The 22013-nt window shown below is 49.1% G+C and overlaps 2 protein-coding genes across 2 annotated transcripts in view; both read right to left on the bottom strand.

The window, feature by feature from the left end:
* Positions 1-5747, bottom strand: part of LOC134042045 (serine/threonine-protein kinase pim-1-like) — a gene marked incomplete at its 3' end in the record, with an annotated part of 35528 nt that extends 29781 nt beyond the window's left edge. The window contains exons 1-2 of the mRNA XM_062489119.1: positions 5742-5747; positions 3137-3283 (exon numbers count right to left, since the gene is read on the bottom strand). Of these exons, the coding sequence (XP_062345103.1) occupies positions 3137-3283; positions 5742-5747 (153 nt within the window). The remainder of the gene's footprint in view (positions 1-3136; positions 3284-5741) is intronic.
* A 2868-nt stretch (positions 5748-8615) lies between these two features.
* LOC134042044 (serine/threonine-protein kinase pim-1-like) overlaps positions 8616-22013 on the bottom strand; it is a 49903-nt gene continuing 36505 nt past the window's right edge. Inside the window, exons 7-8 of the mRNA XM_062489118.1 lie at positions 9102-9248; positions 8616-8699 (exon numbers count right to left, since the gene is read on the bottom strand). Of these exons, the coding sequence (XP_062345102.1) occupies positions 8616-8699; positions 9102-9248 (231 nt within the window). The remainder of the gene's footprint in view (positions 8700-9101; positions 9249-22013) is intronic.

Below are 22013 nucleotides of genomic sequence, written 5' to 3'. Positions count from 1 at the left end.
TGAAACAAATTTAAAGAAATTCTTAAAGGAATGGATTTTAATAAACCGTGCAAAATGTCATGTCCAAGTCCAGATTCCAATAGTCATTTTAGGAGAAACATGCCCTGTACCTCCCTGCATGTTCAGACTTCGTCTCTTTGATGCTGCGGCTTGATCTTGGCCTGGAGAAAATGGAAAACACAAGAACATATCAGGAGGGAGAAAGAAAAAGGAAGGAAGAGTTGTAGCATGACAGCAGGCAAACCTTTCAAGCTTGGTCACACTGATGAAGGAGAAAATGCAACACATCAAGCCAACAAGATGCAAAGCTCATTAATTGTCCTTAAGCATTCAGTTGCTGCAGTCACTGGCCAGAGCTGGCCAGGCTCCAGCTGAAATATAACAGTCTTTCCTCAGCATACATCATAACTCCCCAATTGTGCTGTCTTTTCTTTTGGAGCCAAGGGGCTCCTACAGCCTCCCTCAAGCAGCAAGAGCTGCCAAGCTGAGACACGAGTCTGCATGGAGGGCAGCTACTTTGGTTCTGCTGACAAAGCTTGACTTTGCCTGCTTGTGGCTTTCACTGGTACCAGTCTCATGCTACATGTGGTCCGAACACGGCAGTATCCTGAGAAGGATATTCCACCTCCTTGCTCTCTCAAGAAGGAAAAGCCTTTTACCAACTCAACTGCTAGGCAAGTGTATTCACATTGCACTTTCAATGCACTACCAAAGCTTTCCAGTTGGAATGACATTTTTGTGACTCCTTCATTATTGCTGTCCTTCAGATAAGCTACATTGACAGCTACATTTTCTCACATATATTCAAGCCAATATCTTCCCATCAGGTACAGTACTATAGCTCTTCTGTACCTCCTTGCCCTCTCTGTTTTAAACCCAGACCTAAATATTAAACATTGATAGGATTTTACATCTATACCCGGAAAATATAGCTGGGTTCTCATTTCACAGCGCCGTCCCAGGCACAGAGAAATTATGCCTGACATATACAGAAGCAGCACGTAAAGACAGAGACACCCCTCCAGCATCCAATATTTGGCCAAACAGAGTTTTCCAGTGCTGAAGTTGCCAGTCAAGGATCACAGTATTCAAAGATCTGCAGGATCCAGAGCTGTGCAATACAGCTCCCAAATGACACCACAAACATTACAGAGGGAATCAATACCAAGCCCAGCAGAGGACCCATCTTCAGGTGCTTTTAAGCCCTGCCTCCTCTTCCCCACCACCACCACCTCTGCTCTTGGGACACATGGTGTGGGGTTTGACATGGAGCTGGATCATCACAAATGGGCCAAATGGTGAATACACAGAGGTTTGCCTAAATACATGGGAGACAGCTGACTGTGCAAAGGAACCTCACAAGATGGCAAGAGGGAGCTGAACAGCAGAGTGGAGCAGCAGACACCTTGGCTTACCTCATCTCCTGGGACTCTTGGACATCCAGCTGCACAGAGCTGTGCAGAGACCCTGCAGCACTGCCAACACCGGGACTGAGTGCCTTGGGTATAGGGGGGACGAAAGGCAGCCCCAATGACCCCTTCTTCATATCCCCACCTCTGGGATACAGCAAGGATGCCTGGAAAGAGTGGTACAAAGTGCTCAGATGAAGCATTCAGCCCTTCCTCACTGATGGCTGAAGACATTTAGCCATGCTTTTAACTGGGACCTGGCAGGGAAAGACCAGTCAAACTGCTGGAGTAGCTTGGCCTAGCATGGGGAATGAAAAGGCAAGTGGTGGGGGCGTGCTCATGCCCTAGACTTGCCAACTCTCCCCTTGGGCTCAGTTCACTGCAAGTGTGGCTATGATCCCAGCTGGAATCCACATGTTTGGTATCAAGATGTTCGGCAGAGCCACGGCCTCCACTGGCCTTTTGGATGGTATGGGAACAGGTTCAGATCACTGTTCTCTCCCTGTCCCTTAGGCACCTCACAGCTAGTGCTGATCTCCAGCCAAGTCTCCACAAAGCCATTCTGCAGGATGTCAAAACCTGCTTTTCTCAAGCCCCTCAATTCTTCTGCTGCTGCCCTTCCCTCTTACAGTTGCCCAGCAGCCTTTCAGCCCAGAAGCTGCTGAGCTCTCGCGATGCTCCGTGCTCTCCAGCTCCCACACCTCCATCATCTCAGGCTCACTGGCATTTAGGAAGTTCAGCAGAGCTCCCTGCCCTGCTGCTCTCTGGAAGGTCTCTGCCTGCCCAACTTTCTCCAGGGCCCCCATGCCATGGCCAGGAAGGGAGGTGGAGGCAGTGGAGACAGATGAACGCCCATCCTCAGTATCCCATCATTTCTGGCACAACTAAAGGGCCAAATCAGGACCTATTTGCACTGCAGTGGAAGGATTAGATCCTGTCAGGAATACATTGGGCCTTTCCTCAGCAAGGCTGGAATCAAGTACATCACCCTTTGATTGGACATTCTGTTTGCCAGAGCTGTTGCTCATCTGCCTCCTCCTGCACCCCATGGCAAACCCAAAACAACTGCAGGTGCTGGCCCTGCTGCAAAGGCAATCGTGTACCTGGGCTTTGAGCTCCTCTCCCCATGGCCACCTCCCATTCCTTCCCTCTGGACAAAGCCATGCCAGAGCACACAGCTGCCCAGAAGCTGACGAAATCTAGAAATAGCATCAGAGACAGCTGTGTACAAGGCCATGGCTGTACAACTCAAAAGCTGAGACCACCTGGAACTGACTTTGTAGCACTGCCTGTTCCAGCAAACTCCTTTTTCCTTAGCAATCAGACACAGCTGAAAGAAAACATATCCCAGACACAGCCATGGTTCAAAAATACATGTAGGTTATAAAATCTTACATGCTTGCTTGGCAGATTGGACAACATAAGCAGCTTGGCCTGATTCTTGGGCTTTTCTCAGGCATAAGTCAGACAAGGAATTATGACAGAGCCCAGAAACCATTCAAAGACCGCTCCTGCCTTTGATGCATGCTGAGGATGTGAAGTTTGCACTACACACCCATTGCAAAGGCAGCGTGTTCTCTGACACTTCCCAGAAATGCAGTGTCCAGCTGAGCTCGTCTTGGCTCAGCTGCTTCCATGTGCTCACACCACAGGAAAACCTCTCTGAGCTCTGCTTACAGTGCAGAAACTGAAAATCTATCACACAGGACTTAGCTTGGTCTCCTTACCATCTGTTCTTTTCCCTCTGAACTCAGCTCCCTGTTATTTCTAACTTCATCCTCACAGCCAGTGTCGTTTTTCCCAGTCTCGTGCTCTCCTCTGGACACTGTGCTTGGCTTGGTGGAAGGAGAGTCCTTCTGGATGGGAGGCAATGGCTTGGAGGGAAGGAGCATAGAGGGATTTGCCAGGGAAAACCTCTTGGCAAGAGGGTAGCCTGTCAGGCCTGCAAAGCGGACACACAAAATGTAACAAGAGGCTGCAATGCAAACTTAAAACATCAGAAGCTCCATGTTTCATGGAACACATTTCCTGGAAACTATCCTGGAAACTTGCTGCACAGGGAAACATGCACCTGACAGCAGCCACCTGAGGCAGGCCACAGGATCACACCCTGAGCCACTTCCACAAAGCTCCCAGGGGAACTCCCTGGCCTCTGGGCTGCCCTGGGACAGCAGGGAGCCCAGAGCCCTGTGCTTCCCAGCAATGGCTCAGCTGCACATGCAGCCTCCTGCTCCTCTCCCTGCCCCACAGCTCAGCAGCCCTACAGCTCCACGGGGCACTGGCAGCAGCACAGCTCATGGCAGGGGGCACCTGCAGGGCACAACTGCTCCCTGGCAATGTGCACAGGCTCTCCAGGCTGGCACAAGACCCTTCCTCCCACCAGAGAGTGGCCCAGCTCCCACCTTACCTCTGTGGGAGGCTGAGCCAGCCTCACAGGGGAACAAGTGAGTTAGGTGAACTCCCACTTTTACAATCAATCTGTCTAATGGATGAGGAACACACGGGAGTTTTGAATTAATCAGAAAATCACTTTGTGGTTTTTTGTTGTTGTTGATGTTTTTTCCATGAAACTAGCATCACTGTAATTCCTCTGAACGGTATGGAGCTGGCAAGCCAGGAGAGAGAGCTTCTACTCCTTTCCTTATGTATTACTCATTGCCCATCAAGTACTTTGTGATCCCTTTCTGTCCAAACAGTTGGCAAACCACAGTGATCACAAGTATTTGACAATTACACCTAGGAAGTAGTTGTTTTCAGATGCTAGTTTTCAGGGCCTTTGTTTCTCTAAGTCCCACTCGGTTCTGGGTTGGGTTTTCTTGGTTGCTTTTATTTCGCTTTACAACAAAGGAAGTGATGGTACAAGAACAATGGCACCCCATGTTACAAGTAAAGGAAGCTTTGCGCTCCCCATTACATATCCTCAGTATTCAAGGAGCCCAAATCTTTAGGGAACAAATTAGCTTTCAAACGTTCCACTTCTGCTCAAATACTTGTCCCGTGGGTTTTATTCCCTGCTTTCTTTCCTGCAGACACACCCAAATCCAGTATAAACAAGACCTGCATCAAAACATTTCTCATCATGGCAGTTAAAAGCAATTCAAACTTTCCTTAATGGAAATGGAAGACGGCAGATCATAAAAAGAAGAACATCCTTAAACCAATCTTTTATTTATCCATAGAGAATGTACAGGTCAATTTATGAAAGCACAACAGGTAATATTTAACGAAATTGCACATTTCTAGTCCAAAATGAATCCAGCAAAAACATCACCTTACTTACTGAGCAATACTTCTCCCTAGCTGCATTAAGCATTCCAGCTGCATATCACCAATTAAGGAGTCATTCCAAAGGGGCAAAACCCAGGATTTCTCAGAAATAACCCAGAGCAAAGGGACCTGGAAATCTCATCTGCTTTCTTCATCAGCTAATTATGTCTTCAAATTTCATCTCTCCTATCGTGACGTGCCCAGTGATGGCAAAGGATCAACAACAACAGGCATTGATGGAGGCTTTCAACTCAAAGGCATTGGCTGGCACAGACGCACCAGAGACCTCATTTTGTCTGGCACAATTCTACTTGTCAGGGATCAGGCAAGGCAGGGACAGGGGGACAAGGCAGAAGGCATCTCCTCCCCCAGCCTCAGCCTGCAACACTGACACAGGCAGAGGCAGTGGGGCAAGAGATTTGTCATTGTGAACAATCCACAGGTGGCTCTGGGCTTGTGCTGTTATAGGACGACAAACTCAGACCCTGCATAGGCTGCATCCCTTTGGAAGTTTCCATCTCCATAACTGGAAAATTCAAAAGGACTTTCTCTCACAGAAGGTTTCCCCTCTTTCTCCCAGAGCAAAACCAGGCAATGGCTTTGATAGTCCATGACTCTCTTTTAGATGTCAAAGGTTTCAGCTCAGAATCTGCCCCAAGGAAATGTTTTCACCTTCAAGGGCAGGAGGAAGGATTGAGAGGATTTCTAATTTCCTGATAAATGCCTTCTTCTTCTCTGCTAATTCTGACATGAGAAAGACTGCATGGAGATAAAAGGTGTGTGCAGGATGGACAGGAATGTTTCCTTTTCCTGCACTGCACTTCCAGGGCCCCAAGGTCCCAATCCAGCTCTTGCCACTCAAGATTCACAATGCAGGAATTTTCACTGCACCACTGCAGCACACTCCCAGTGACTGGGCTCTGGGATAGTCCACTGAGCCCATCAAGGAATTCAAATGAGTTTAAAGAAATTTTTAAAAGAATGATTTTTAACAAAGCTTTCAAAATATCATCTCTAATTCAAGGCTCTAGTAGTAATTTTAAGACAGACATGCCCTGTACCTACCTGCATGTTCAGACTTCTTCACTCTGATGCTGCTGATTGATCGTGGCCTTAAAAAATGGAAAACACAAGAACATATGAGGAGGGAGAAAGAGAAGGGAAGGAACATGTGTAGCAATCCTTCCTTGCTTGGTGCCTCTGATGAAGGAGAAAATGCAACACATCAAGCCAACAAGATGCAAAGCTCATTAATTGTCCTTAAGCATTCAGTTGCTGCAGCCAGGCAGAGCTGGCAAAGCTCCAGCTGAAACTCAGCAGTCATTCCTCAACTTCCACCATAACTCCCCAGTTCTGCTGTCTTTCCTTTTGGAGCCAAGGGGCTCCTACAGCCTCCCTCAAGCAGCAGGAGCTGCCAAGCTGAGACACGAGTCTGCAGGGAGGGCAGCTACTTTGGTTCTGCTGACAAAGCTTGACTTTGCCTGCTTGTGGCTTTCACTGGTACCAGTCTCGTGCTACATGTGGTCCGAACACGGCAGTATCCTGAGAAGGATATTCCACCTCCTTGCTCTCTCAAGAAGGAAAAGCCTTTTACCAACTCAACTGCTAGGCAAGGGAATTCACATTGCACTTTCAATGCACTACCAAAGCTTTCCAGTTGGAATGACATTTTTGTGACTCCTTCATTATTGCTGTCCTTCAGATAAGCTACATTGACAGCTACATTTTCTCACATATATTCAAGCCAATATCTTCCCATCAGGTACAACACTATAACTCTTCTGTACATCCTTACTCTCCCTGTTTTAATCCCAGACCTAAATATTAAACGTTGATAGGATTTTACATCTATACCCGGAAAATATAGCTGGGTTCTCATTTCACAGCGCCGTCCCAGGCACAGAGAAATTATGCCTGACATTTACAGAAGCAGCACGTAAAGACAGAGACACCCCTCCAGCATCCAATATTTGGCCAAACAGAGTTTTCCGGTGCTGAAGTTGCCAGTCAAGGATCACAGTATTCAAAGATCTGCAGGATCCAGAGCCATGCAATACAGCTCCCAAATGACACCACAAACATTACAGAGGGAATCAATACCAAGCCCAGCAGAGGACCCATCTTCAGGTGCTTTTAAGCCCTGCCTCCTCTTCCCCACCACCACCACCTCTGCTCTTGGGACACATGGTGTGGGGTTTGACATGGAGCTGGATCATCACAGATGAGCCACATGGTGAATACACAGAGGTTTGACTAAGTACATGGGAGAGAGCTGACTGTGCAAAGGAACCTCACAAGATGGCAAGAGGGAGCTGAATTGCAGAGTGGAGCAGCAGACACCTTGGCTTACCTCATCTCCTGGGACTCTTGGACATCCAGCTGCACAGAGCTGCGCAGAGACCCTGCAGCACTGCCAACACGGGGACTGACTGCCTTGGGTATAGGGGGGATCAAAGGCAGTCCCAATGACCCCTTCTTCATATCCCCACCTCTGGGATACAGCAAGGATGCCTGGAAAGAGTGGTACACAGTGCTCAAATATAGCATCCAGCCTTGCCCTCATTCATGACTCAAGACAGTTACACATGCCCTGACAGGAAAAGTCAATATCATATATAGCAGATTGTCCTAGGAAGGGGAAGGGTGGCATAGGAAAGGGAATTGGTGAGGGAGAGACCATCCCAGCAGGAATCCACATGTTTGGTATCACCATGTTCTGCGGTGCCACAGCCTCCACTGGCCTTTGGGATGATATGGGAACGGGTTCAGGTCACTGTTCTCTCCCTGCCCCTTAGGCACCTCACAGCCAGTGCGGATCACCAACCAAGTCCCCACAAAGCCATTCTGCAGGATGTCAGAACCTGCTTTTCTCAAGCCCCTCATTTCTTCTGCTGCTGCCCTTCCCTCTTACAGTTGCCCAGCAGCCTTTCAGCCCAGAAGCTGCTGAGCTCTCACGATGCTCCGTGCTCTCCAGCTCCCACACCTCCATCATCTCAGGCTCACTGGCATTTAGGAAGTTCAGCAGAGCTCCCTGCCCTGCTGCTCTCTGCAAGGTCTCTGCCTGCCCAAATTTCTCCAGGGCCCCCATGCCATGGCCAGGAAGGGAGGTGGAGGCAGTGGAGACAGATGCACGCCCTTCCTCAGTATCCCATCATTTCTGGCACAACTAAAGGGCCAAATCAGGACCTGTTTGAACTGCAGTGGAAGGATTAGATCCTGTCAGGAATACATTGGGCCCTTCCTCAGCAAGGCTGGAATCAAGTACATCAGCCTTTGATTGGACATTCTGTTTGCCAATGCTGTTGCTCATCTGCCTCCTCCTGCACCCCATGGCAAACCCAAAACAACTGCAGGTGCTGGCCCTGCTGCAAAGGCAATCGTGTACCTGGGCTTGGGGCTGCTCTCCCCATGGCCACCTCCCATCCCTTCCTTCTGGACAAAGCCATGCCAGAGCACACAGCTGCCCAGAAATCTAGAAATAGCATCAGAGACAGCTGTGTAGGAGGCCATGGCTGTACAACTCAAAAGCTGAGACCACCTGGAACTGACTCTGTAGCACTGCCTGTTCCAGCAAACAACTTCTTCCTTCCCAGCCAGACAGAGTTGACAGAAAAAAAACACCAAGGCTTAGACATGGTTCACAGTTACCCTTACATTACTAAATGAAGAAGGATGGTTTCCCTTTTGGGCAACTTTTGCTGCCCTGACTTGCTTTTGGTGTTTTCTCAGCCATATGACAGGAAAAGCCATGACAGAACTCAGAAACCATTCAAAGACCTCTCCTGCTATTGATACATGCTGAGGATTGTGAAGTCTGCACTACACACTCATTGCAAAGACAGCCTGAAGTGCAGTGTCCAGCTGAGCTCTTCCTTGGCTGAGCTGCCTCCATGGGCTTAGCCCACAGGAAAAGCTCTCAGACTCCCTCCTGTTGATGCTTTAAGTTTTAGCTTTCACTTTCCTCAGATTCTGTGCTGACTTGGTGTGGGACTCTGAACTTCGTATTAAGTGTTGGTAGGTTCTCTTCTCAGGGCAGTTAGACACAGCAATCTTTTTCCAGCTTAAGAATCAAGGACAACCATTACCTAAAAATCATAAACAATGGGAAAGCGCCGGGAGTGGACCAGAAGGATGGGACTTGGTGACCTGAAGCTGTAACTGGACAATTAACCCCTACTATATAAGTTGACCAAAGGTTATAAAAGTGTAAAAACTCATGAGCGGGATCCATCTTGGATCCCTCCTGGGTGTAGCCCGGGCCAGGCTCTTGTACTGCCCAAGGTGTATCCTTTTAAGGCCTCTTAATTATCACCTACTGTATTCCTTTAACTATGCGCGGTCTCTCTTCCAGATCAGCCTCTCTAGGAATCACTACAGTGCAGAAACTGAAAATCTATCACACAGGACTTAGCTTGGTATCCTTACCTCACTCCCTTTTCCCTCTGAACTCAGCTCCGCACTGTTTCTACTGATATCTTTGTAGCCAGTGCCATCTTTCCCTTTCTCTTCCTCTCCATTGCACATTGTGATTGGCTTGCAGGAAGGAGAGCCCTTCCGGATGGGAGGCAACGGCTTGGAGGGAAGGAGCATAGAGGGAGGTGACCCAGAAAGATTCTCGGCAATAAAGTCACCACTCAGGCCTGCAAAGTGGGAAAACAAAATGTAACAGAGGCTGCAATGTAAACCTAAAACATCAGAAGCTCCATGTTTCATGGGACACATTTCCTGGAAACTATCCTGGAAACTAGCTGCACAGGGAAACATGCACCTGACAGCAGCCACCTGAGGCAGGCCACAGGATACCCTGAGCCACTTCCACAGAGCTCCCAGGGGAACTCCCTGGCCTCTGGGCTGCCCTGGGACAGCAGGGAGCCCAGAGCCCTGTGCTTCCCAGCAATGGCTCAGCTGCACATGCAGCCTCCTGCTCCTCTCCCTGCCCCACAGCTCAGCAGCCCTACAGCTCCACGGGGCACTGGCAGCAGCACAGCTCATGGCAGGGGGCACCTGCAGGGCACAACTGCTCCCTGGCAATGTGCACAGGCTCTCCAGGCTGGCACAAGACCCTTCCTCCCACCAGAGAGTGGCCCAGCTCCCACCTTACCTCTGTGGGAGGCTGAGCCAGGCTCACGAGGGAAAAAGTGAGTTAGGTGAACTCCCACCTTTACAAACAATCATCTAATTGATGAGGAATACAAGGGAGTTTTGAATTAATCAGAAAATCACTTTGTGGTTTTTTGTTGTTGTTGATGTTTTTTCCATGAAACTAGCATCACTGTAATTCCTCTGAACGGTATGGAGCTGGCAAGCCAGGAGAGAGAGCTTCTACTCCTTTCCTTATGTATTACTCATTGCCCATCAAGTACTTTGGGATCCCTTTCCTTCCAAACAGTTGGCAAACCACAGTGATCACAAGTATTTGACAATTACACCTAGGAAGTAGTTGTTTTCAGATGCTAGTTTTCAGGGCCTTTGTTTCTCTAAGTCCCACTCGGTTCTGGGTTGGGTTTTCTTGGTTGCTTTTATTTCGCTTTACAACAAAGGAAGTGAGGGTACAAGAACAATGGCACCCCATGTTACAAGTAAAGGAAGCTTTGCGCTCCCCATTACATATCCTCAGTATTCAAGGAGCCCAAATCTTTAGGGAACAAATTAGCTTTCAAACGTTCCACTTCTGCTCAAATACTTGTCCTGTGGGTTTATTCCCTGCTTTCTTTCCTGCAGACACACCCAAATCCAGTATGAACAAGACCTGCATCAAAACATTTCTCATCATGGCAGTTAAAAGCAATTCAAACTTTCCTTAATGGGAATGGAAGACGGCAGATGATAAAAAGAAGAACATCCTTAAATCAATCTTTTATTTATCCATAGAGAATGTACAGGTCAATTTATGAAAGCACAACAGGTAATATTTAACGAAATTGCACATTTCTAGTCCAAAATGAATCCAGCAAAAACGTCACCTTACTTACTGAGCAATACTTCTCCCTAGCTGCATTAAGCATTCCAGCTGCATATCACCAATTAAGGAGTCATTCCAAAGGGGCAAAACCCAGGATTTCTCAGAAATAACCCAGAGCAAAGGGACCTGGAAATCTCATCTGCTTTCTTCATCAACTAATTATTTCTTCAAATTTCATCTCTCCTATCGTGACGTGCCCCAGAATGGCAAAGGAACAACAACAACAGGCTTTGATGGAGGCTTTCAACTCAAAGGCATTGGCTGGCACAGACGCACCAGAGACCGCAGTTTGTCTGGCACAATTCTACTTGTCAGGGATCAGGCAAGGCAGGGACAGGGGGACAAGGCAGAAGGCATCTCCTCCCCCAGCCTCAGCCTGCAACACTGACACAGGCAGAGAGAGTCAGGCAAGAGATTTGTCATTGTGAACATTCCACAGGTGGCTCTGGGCTTGTGCTGTCAGAGGATGACAGACTCAGACCCTGCATAGGCTGCATCCCTTTGGAAGTTTCCATCTCCATAACTGGAAAATTCAAAAGGACTTTCTCTCACAGAAAGTTTCCCCTCTTTCTCCCAGAGCAAAACCAGGCAATGGCTTTGATAGTCCATGACTCTCTTTCAGATGTCAAAGGTTTCAGTTCAGAATCTGCCTCAAGGAAATGTTATCTCCTTCAAGGGTAGGAGGATGGATTGAGAGGATTTCTAATTTCCTGATAAATGCCTTCTTCTTCTCTGCTAATTCTGACATGAGAAAGACTGCATGGAGATAAAAGGCGTGTGCAGGATGGACAGGAATGTTTCCTTTTCCTGCACTGCACTTCCAGGGCCCCAAGGTCCCAATCCAGCTCTTGCCACTCAAGATTCACAATGCAGGAATTTTCACTACACCACTGCAGCACACTCCCAGTGACTGGGCTCTGGGATAGTCCACTGAGCCCATCAAGGAATTCAAATGAGTTTAAAGAAATTTTTAAAAGAATGATTTTTAACAAAGCTTTCAAAATATCACCTCTAATTCAAGGTTCTAGTAGTAATTTTAAGACAGACATGCCCTGTACCTACCTGCATGTTCAGACTTCTTCTCTCTGATGCTGCTGCTTGATCGTGGCCTTGAGAAAATGGAAAACACAAGAACATATGAGGAGGGAGAAAGAGAAGGGAAGGAACAGGTGTAGCAATCCTTCCTTGCTTGGTGCCTCTGATGAAGAAGAAAATGCAACACATCAAGCCAACAAGATGCAAAGCTCATTAATTGTCCTTAAGCATTCAGTTGCTGCAGCCAGGCAGAGCTGGCCAAGCTCCAGCTGAAACTCAGCAGTCATTCCTCAACTTGCACCATAACTCCCCAATTCTGCTGACTTTCCTTTTGGAGCCAAGGGGCTCCTACAGCCTCCCTCAAGCAGCAGGAGCTGCTAAGCTGAGACACGAGTCTGCAGGGAGGGCAGCTACTTTGGTTCTGCTGACAAAGCTTGACTTTGCCTGCTTGTGGCTCTCACTAGTACCAGTCTTGTGCTACATGTGGTCCGAACACGGCAGTATCCTGAGAAGGATATTCCACCTCATGGCTGTCTCAAGAAGGAAAAGCCTTTTTCCAACTCAACTGCTAGGCAAGGGTATTCACATTGCACTTTCAATGCACTACCAAAGCTTTCCAGTTGGAATGACATTTTTGTGACTCCTTCATTATTGCTGTCCTTCAGATAAGCTACATTGACAGCTACATTTTCTCATATATATACAAGCCAATATCTTCCCATCAGGTACAGTACTACAGCTCTTCTGTACCTCCTTGCCCTCTCTGTTTTAATCCCAGACCTAAATATTAAACATTGATAGGATTTTACATCTATACCCGGAAAATATAGCTGGGTTCTCATTTCACAGTGTCATCCAAGGCACAGAGAAATTATGCCTGACATTTACAGAAGCAGCACGTAAAGACAGAGACACCCCTCCAGCATCCAATATTTGGCCAAACAGAGTTTTCCGGTGCTGAAGTTGCCAGTCAAGGATCACAGTATTCAAAGATCTGCAGGATCCAGAGCCATGCAATACAGCTCCCAAATGACACCACAAACATTACAGAGGGAATCAATACCAAGCCCAGCAGAGGACCCATCTTCAGGTGCTTTTAAGCCCTGCCTCCTCTTCCCCACCACCACCACCTCTGCTCTTGGGACACATGGTGTGGGGTTTGACATGGAGCTGGATCATCACAGATGGGCCAAATGGTGAATACACAGAGGTTTGCCTAAATACATGGGAGAGAGCTGACTGTGCAAAGGAACCTCACAAGATGGCAAGAGGGAGCTGAACAGCAGAGTGGAGCAGCAGACACCTTGGCTTACCTCATCTCCTGGGACTCTTGGACATCCAGCTGCACAGAGCTGTGCAGAGACCCTGCAGCACTGCCAACACCGGGACTGACTGCCTTGGGTATAGGGGGGATCAAAGGCAGTCCATATGACCCCTTCTTCATATCCCCACCTCTGGGATACAGCAAGGATGCCTGGAAAGAGTGGTACAAAGTGCTGAGATGAAGCATTCAGCCCTTCCTCACTGATGGCTGAAGACATTTAGCCATGCTTTTAACTGGGACCTGGCAGGAAAAGACCAGTCAAACTGCTGGAGTAGCTTGGCCTAGCATGGGGAATGAAAAGGCAAGTGGTGAGGGGGTGCTCATGGCCAAGACTTGCCAACTCTCTCCTTGGGCTCAGTTCACTGCAAGTGTGGCTATGATCCCAGCTGGAATCCACATGTTTGGTATCACCATGTTCTGCGGTGCCACGGCCTCCACGGGCCTTTGGGATGGTATGGGAACAGGTTCAGATCACTGTTCTCTCCCTGTCCCTTAGGCACCTCACAGCCAGTGCTGATCTCCAGCCAAGTCCCCACAAAGCCATTCTGCAGGATGTCAAAACCTGCTTTTCTCAAGCCCCTCAATTCTTCTGCTGCTGCCCTTCCCTTTTACAGTAGCCCAGCAGCCTTTCTGCCCAGAAGCTGCTGAGCTCTCGCGATGCTCCGTGCTCTCCAGCTCCCACACCTCCATCATCTCAGGCTCACTGGCATTTAGGAAGTTCAGCAGAGCTCCCTGCCCTGCTGCTCTCTGCAAGGTCTCTGCCTGCCCAAATTTCTCCAGGGCCCCCATGCCATGGCCAGGAAGGGAGGTGGAGGCAGTGGAGACAGATGAACGCCCTTCCTCAGTATCCCATCATTTCTGGCACAACTAAAGGGCCAAATCAGGACCTGTTTGAACTGCAGTGGAAGGATTAGATCCTGTCAGGAATACATTGGGCCCTTCCTCAGCAAGGCTGGAATCAAGTACATCAGCCTTTGATTGGACATTCTGTTTGCCAAAGCTGTTGCTCATTTGCCTCCTCCTGCACCCCATGGTAAACCCAAAACAACTGCAGGTGCTGGCCCTGCTGCAAAGGAAATTGTGTGCCTGGGCTTTGAGCTGCTCTCCCCATGGCCACCTCCCATCCCTTCCCTCTGGACAAAGCCATGCCAGAGCACACAGCTGCCCAGAAGCTGACGAAATCTAGAAATAGCATCAGAGACAGCTGTGTAGAAGGCCATGGCTGTACAACTCAAAAGCTGAGACCACCTGGAACTGACTTTGTAGCACTGCCTGTTCCAGCAAACTCCTTTTTTCCTTAGCAAGCAGACACAGCTGATGGAATACATATCCCTGACACAGCCATGGTTCAAAAATACATGTAGGTTATAAAATCTAACATGCTTGCTTGGCAGATTGGACAGCATAAGCAGCTTGGCCTGATTCTTGGGCTTTTCTCAGTCATAAGTCAGACAAGGAATTATGACAGAGCCCAGAAACCATTCAAAGACTTCTCCTGCCATTGATGCATGCTGAGGATGTGAAGTTTGCACTACACACCCATTGCAAAGGCAGCGTGTTCTCAGACACTTCCCAGAAGTGCAGTGTCCAGCTGAGCTCTTCCTTGGCCCAGCTGCTTCCATGTGCTCACACCACAGGAAAAGCTCTCTGAGCTCTGCTTACAGTGCAGAAAGTGAAAATCTATCACACAGGACTTAGCTCGGTCTCCTTACCATCTGTTCTTTTCCTTCTGAACTCAGCTCCCTGTTATTTCTAATTTTATCCTCGCAGCTGGTGCCGTTTCTCCCAGTCTCGTGCTCTCCTCTGGACACCGTGCTTGGCTTGGTGGAAGGAGAGTCCTTCTGGATGGGAGGCAATGGCTTGGAGGGAAGGAGCATAGAAGGATTTGCCAGGGAAAACTTCTTGGCAAGAGGGTAGCCAGTCAGGCCTGGAAAGTAGAGATATAAAACTGTAACAGAGGCTGCAATGCAAACCTAAAGCATCTGAAGCTCCATATTTCATAGAACACATTTCCTGGAAACTTTCCTGGAAACTAGCTGCACAGGGAAACATGCACCTGACAGCAGCCACCTGAGGCAGGCCACAGGATCACACCCTGAGCCACTTCCACAGAGCTCCCAGGGGAACTTCCTAGCCTCTAGGCTGCTCTGGGACAGCAGGGAGCCCAGAGCCCTGTGCTTCCCAGCAATGGCTCAGCTGCACATGCAGCCTCCTGCTCCTCTCCCTGCCCCACAGCTCAGCAGCCCCACAGCTCCACGGGGCACTGGCAGCAGCACAGCTCATGGCAGGGGGCACCTGCAGGGCACAACTGCTCCCTGGCAATGTGCACAGGCTCTCCAGGCTGGCACAAGACCCTTCCTCCCACCAGAGAGCGGCCCAGCTCCCACCTTACCTCTGTGGGAGGCTGAGCCAGCCTCACAAGGGATGAACTCATTTAGGTGAAGTCCCATCTTTATCATAAACACGTCTAATGGGTGGGGCATTTGCAGGATTCTTGAACTTTGGTGAGAATTTCTTAGGTTTCATTTTTCAAGGACCTAGCCTGTGAACTATTCCTCTGAACACTATTGAGTTACCATGGCTGAACAGAAAGTTGGATGGCTCCAATGGGAAGAGGGGAAAAAAACTCCTTCTCTAGTGTGGCTTCTGTGAACACCCAATAAAGACCCACACAGCTGTGACTGCTGTTTCTGCAAACTACAAAGAGCTCTCAGCAAGCAGGCAGGACTTGCTGGCGTTTTCATAGCACCTTAATATCATTCTCAGTGTTACACCCAATTAGCAAGCAGAGGAAGAACAGGAAATTTATCTGTTGTGAGACCTGACATTGGTGGCAAACAAAGGAACAGAACTTGCGTCTCATGACCGTGTCCAGTTTGTGGTCAGCTGTGGCCACAGTCCCTGTCCTGACTGAAAGTTTGAGTGATTTGGCTACTGTGAAAAGAAGAGGACGCTAATGACAAAACATAATGAGTAAGCTAATGAGAAAATGTTGTGATGCCAGGGCTGTCCTGGCAAGATCACCTGTAGCTCACAGCCACCAACTCTGACACAGAGCCAGAACTGACCACCATGGACCAATTTTCCCTGAAATCTGGTGGAATTTGTCTCCATTTGACTCGGGCCTTTCAGCTCCTTTCTATCCTCACCTTTTCCTTCCGTGGTCTTTCCTTTTCCAGTAAAATCCATCTTTGAACCCGTGCTTCTGTCTCGCAGAAGTACCTGGGGTTGAATTTGGGAACTGTCTCGGAGCAGACGGCGATAGGAGCTCGGTCCCCAGCCCTAGAACAAGGTGGGGTGACTCCAATCGCCAGCAGTCGGCACAGACAGGCAGAGCCAGACGTGTCTCCTGCCACTGTGTCCGTGTCAACCACAACCTTCACAGCCCCTTGCGGGGCTGCCCCTTTGTGACGCGCTGGCCCGTGGTTCTCTCGTTTCCATGGCCACAGAGCCCCCACCCCAGCTCCATCCCTTTCCCTTCCCTTCCCAAGGGCAGCCAGCCCTGGGCCCGGCCAGGCCAGGTCGGAGGGTTTGGCACTGTCTAGGAAGTAGCCGCTTTCCTAAGCTGCTTTTCAAGGCCTTTATTTCTGTAATTCCCACTCCGTTCTGCCTTGCAGCTTGTTGGTTGCGGATTTTGATTACTTCTCTTCACAACAAATAAAGTGGTGCCTTCCCCTCAGCAGCCCTGGGGATGTTCCTATGTGAAGCCATCTGTCTCACACGGTTTTAGACAATTTAAAACAGAACACTATGGATAAGCCGTCTCCTCTAAAGTGTTCCAACAATCCCGTTTCCAGCAAGAGGAAGTGAACAGTAAGAGATAAAGGTGGAAAAAAGGCCTGCCTCACCGCCCACACGGCCTGGGGGAGAGACAGCTGGGCCCCGATCTGGCAAGGGCCCCAACCTCGGCTGCTGGCAAAAGGAAAAGGAAAACCACCAGCCCACCACTAACATCACGTACAGCAAACGCCAAAAAACAACCTTACAACCAAAAAACTCATCTCCGCTTTCTGGCCGGGCCCTACAATCCCAGCCCGGCCCCGGCGCGGCCTTAGAAGGCTCCTTATGGTAAAGAGCTCCGGCCGCCCCACCTAAAAACAATCTGTACTGGTTTGAAAAGCAAAACCAGTGAGACTTCAAGTCAGTAATACAATTTTTAATGGGGAAGAGGAAAAAAAGAAGAAAAAAACAAAATACATGCAATAATAAAAATAAAACCACTGACAGAGTCAGAATACAACCTGATACCCTGTCAGTCAGGGTGCTGGTGCAGTTTTCCTCCAAAGGGTCCAGCGATGATGTGGATAAGAACCTGGTTCTTCCTCTGGAATCCAGTGGAGAAAGGCTGCTTTTGGCGTTCTAAACCTCAGTTTTTATCTAGGTAGGAAAGGCTTGGCTCATCCTCCTGGCTGGAGCATCTCCCAATGGGATGAAGTAATCTTATCAGTTCTACAGTAGGACTCAATGGCCCATTAACAGAAGATACTTCCCACAGAGATAAGGATGATCACCCTTATCAGTGATGGCCCATCAACAGAAGACATTTCCCACAGAGATAAGGATGATCACACTTCTCAGATGGTAATAGAATATGTATGTTGTATTGTAAACCAGGACATAATCCACCCCTTATTCTATTACCATCTACATTATACCCAAACCAATACCCTATATATTTACATATAATACAGAATGAAACCCTACACACAGTTCTCTCTTAAAATAAGGTTTCCTTGCGGTACACAGCGGGTTTCTCCATCTTTCTGCATTACCCACCAAGTGTAACCAGGTCCTTGAGCAAAAACAATCCCACTGATTGGTTTGCCTTTGCCTGTGGTGGGATTGATCCAAACAGTCTTTCCTAAAATACCTTTCATGTGTACCACAGGGATTTTGTCTCCATCCACTGTGTGCAGGGGTTCAGATTGGGCAGGACCGGCTCGATTGATGGACCCTCTGGTGTTGACCATCCAGGTGGCTTTTGCCAAGTTCATTTCCCAATTTCTGAAGGTTCCCCCACCGAGTGCCTTCAGGGTAGTTTTAAGGAGTCCATTGCACCGTTCAACTTTCCCGGCAGCTGGTGCGTGGTAAGGGATATGATATATCCATTCAATACCATGTTCTCTGGCCCAGGTGTTGATAAGGCTGTTCTTGAAATGGGTTCCGTTGTCTGACTCAATTCTTTCGGGGGTACCATGCCTCCAAAGGACTTGTTTTTCTAGGCCCAAGATGGTGTTGCGGGCAGTAGCATGAGGCACAGGGTAGGTTTCCAACCATCCTGTGGTTGCTTCCACCATGGTCAGTACGTAGCGCTTGCCTTGGCGGGTTTGGGGAAGGGTGATGTAGTCAATTTGCCAGGCTTCCCCATACCTGTACTTTGACCATCGTCCACCGTACCACAGAGGCTTCACCCGCTTGGCCTGTTTGATTGTGGCACAGGTCTCACAGTTCTGGATGACCTGTGAGATGCTGTCCATAGTAAGGTCCACCCCTCGGTCACGGGCCCATCGGTATGTTGCATCTCTCCCCTGATGACCAGAGGCATCATGGGCCCAACGAGCTAGGAATAATTCTCCCTTGTGCTGCCAGTCTAGATCCACTTGTGATATTTTTACCTTGGCAGCTCGGTCCACCTGCTCGTTGTTGTGATGCTCTTCATTAGCTCGACTCTTAGGTACATGCGCATCCACATGTCGAACCTTCACGGTTAGCTTCTTTACTCGGGTGGCAATGTCCTGCCAAATCTCAGCAGCCCAGATGGGTTTCCCTCTGCGCTGCCAGTTGGCCTTTTTCCAGCGATCCAACCATCCCCACAGAGCATTAGCTACCATCCATGAGTCAGTGTAGAGATAGAGCTTTGACCACTTCTCCCGTTCGGCAATATCTAAAGCCAGCTGGATGGCTTTTAACTCTGCAACCTGACTCGATCCACCTTGTCCCTCGGTAGCTTGTGCAACTTGTCGTGTGGGGCTCCATACTGCAGCTTTCCATTTTCGGTTAGTGCCTACAACTCGGCAGGAACCATCAGTGAAGAGGGCATATCGTCTTTCAGTCTCCGGTAGCTCATTGTATGGTGGGGCTTCCTCGGCACGTGCCACTTGCTCCTCCTCTTCAGAAGATAACCCAAAAGTCTCACCTTCCGGCCAGTTTGTAATTATTTCCAGAATCCCAGGGCGATTTGGATTTCCAATACGGGCGCGCTGAGTGAGGAGGGCAATCCATTTGCTCCATGTAGTGTCAGTGGCATGATGTGTGGAAGGAACCTTTCCCTTGAACATCCAGCCCAGTACCGGTAGTCGAGGTGCTAGAAGCAGCTGTGTTTCAGTGCCAATTACTTCAGAGGCTGCTTGAACTCCTTCATAGGCAGCCAAAATTTCTTTCTCTGTGGGAGTGTAGTTGTTTTCAGACCCTTTGTAGCTTCTGCTCCAGAATCCCAGTGGTCGACCCCGAGTCTCACCAGGTACCTTCTGCCAAAGGCTCCAGGATAGACCATGATTTCCAGCTGCAGAGTAGAGCACGTTCTTTACCTCTGGTCCTGTCCTGACTGGACCAAGGGCTACCGCATGAGCGATCTCTTGCTTGATCTGGGTGAAGGCTTGCTGTTGTTCAGGGCCCCAGTGGAAATCATTCTTCTTGCGGGTAACCAGGTAGAGAGGGCTCACAATCTGGCTGTACTCAGGGATGTGCATTCTCCAAAAGCCTATGGCACCTAGGAAAGCTTGTGTTTCCTTCTTGTTGGTTGGTGGAGACATAGCGGTGATCTTGTTAATTACCTCTGTTGGGATCTGACGACGTCCATCTTGCCATTTGACTCCTAGAAACTGAATTTCCTGAGCTGGTCCCTTTACCTTACTTTGCTTAATGGCAAAACCAGCCTTCAGCAGAATCTGAATAATCTTCTCTCCTTTCTCGAAGACTTCCCCTGCTGTGCTCCCCCATACAATGATGTCATCGATATACTGTAGATGTTCAGGAGCCTCACCCTTTTCCAGTGCAGCCTGGATCAGTCCATGGCAGATGGTGGGACTGTGTTTCCACCCCTGGGGCAGTCGGTTCCAGGTGTACTGCACCCCCCTCCAGGTGAAAGCAAACTGAGGCCTGCACTCTGCTGCCAGAGGAATGGAGAAAAATGCATTGGCAATGTCAATGGTGGCGTACCACTTTGCTGCCTTGGACTCCAGCTCGTACTGGAGTTCCAGCATATCTGGCACGGCAGCGCTCAGCGGTGGAGTCACTTCATTCAATGCACGATAGTCCACAGTCAATCTCCATTCTCCATCAGACTTGCGCACAGGCCAGATGGGGCTGTTGAAGGGTGAATGGGTTTTGCTGACCACCCCTTGGCTTTCCAGTTTACGAATCATCTCATGGATGGGAGTCACAGAGTCTCTGTCGGTACGGTATTGCCGACGGTGTACTGTTGTTGTGGCGATTGGTACCTGTTGCTCTTCAACTCTCAATAGTCCCACAGCAGAGGGGTCATCTGAGAGACCAGGTAAGGTATTCAGTTTTCTGATGTCTTCTGTCTCTACAGAAGCTATCCCAAAAGCCCAGCGATATCCCTTTGGGTCTTTGAAATACCCATTTCGAAGATAGTCTATGCCGAGGATGCATGGGGCCTCTGGGCCAGTCACGATGGGGTGTTTCTGCCACCCTTTCCCAGTTAAACTCACTTCGGCCTCTACTACAGTCAGCTGCTGGGATCCTCCTGTTACCCCAGAAATAGAGATTGACTCTTCTCCTACATACCTTGATGGCATCAGGGTACATTGGGCGCCGGTGTCAACCAAAGCCTTATGTTTTTGTGGGTCAGATGTGCCAGGCCATCGGATCCACACAGTCCAGTAGATCCGATTGTCCCTCTCCTCTACCTGGCTAGAGGCAGGGCTCCTCTATTCCTGGTCTTGGTACACGTTGCTCTCTTCCTGTAGATAGTTCTTGAGGTCCCTTCAAGAGGATCAGTCATATCATCGTTCTGATACTGTTTGGAGTTCTGTGCACGAGAGACTGGAGCAGCGTTGACTCTAGGTGAGCTTCTTATGTTCGGTGTCCCTCTTTTCAGTTCACGTACCCGGGCTGCTAAGGAGGAGGTGGGTTTTCTATCCCACTTCCTCATGTCTTCTCCATGCTCCTGAAGGAAAAACCAGAGGTTACCTCGTGGAGTGTGTCCTTTCTCCCTGGCTGGGAAACGCCGGCTCCTAATGGCAGAGACTCTTGTTGGTTCTGGTGAGATCTGGTAGTTTTCTGCCTTAAGTTCTTTTTTAAGCTTCTGATGGCCCTCTTCAATCAAGCTCCGGACTTGCTCAACCAGCCTTGTTTCCACGGTTGAGACATGGGTACGAAATGGGGCAGTGACAGTGTCCTCATAAATTCTTAGTTTATTGGCCAAGACGCCTACCATGTCCTCACCTTCCCTCCATTGCAGTGTTGCCAGGTAACGGGAGTATATCTCTGGTCCAAGCCGTGCGAATCTCAACCACATCTGTGAGGTGCACCGGACACAGTCTGGGCTCTTAGGAAATCTCTCATCTTCTGAGAAAATGATCTCCAGCACAGCCAATTCCCTCAGGCATCGGATACCTTGTTCCATTGTACTCCATTTTCCTTGGTGCACCTGGAGATCTTCTTTACAAAGGTATCTGTCCTTCACACTTGTCAACAGTCGCCGCCAGAGGCTGAGGGTTTCTTGGGTTTTCCCGATCCCCTGGTCAATGACCACATCCCGGGACAGAGATCCCAGTTGCCTGGCCTCACTTCCATCCAGAACTGTGTCATTGGCTGCAGCGTCCCAGATGCGGAGCAGCCAGGTCAGGATGGACTCGTTTGCCTGGCGGGTGAATTCCCTCCGCAGGTCACGCAGCTCACCCAGGGATAGAGAGCGAGTGATGATTTCTGGCTCTGTCTCTTCTGCTGGGTGCGAAGGTCCTGCCACGTCCTCATCAGTGACTATGCGAACTGATTTGCTCTTTGATTTCTTCTTCTGAACGGGGGCAACTGCTACTGGTCTGGGCTGTTC

This window comes from Cinclus cinclus, chromosome 3 (assembly GCF_963662255.1).
Source record: "Cinclus cinclus chromosome 3, bCinCin1.1, whole genome shotgun sequence".
Classification (NCBI taxonomy): Eukaryota; Metazoa; Chordata; class Aves; order Passeriformes; family Cinclidae; genus Cinclus; species Cinclus cinclus.
The sequence above is the reverse complement of the archived record's forward strand: the minus strand, read 5'-3'. Positions and strand labels throughout refer to the sequence as shown.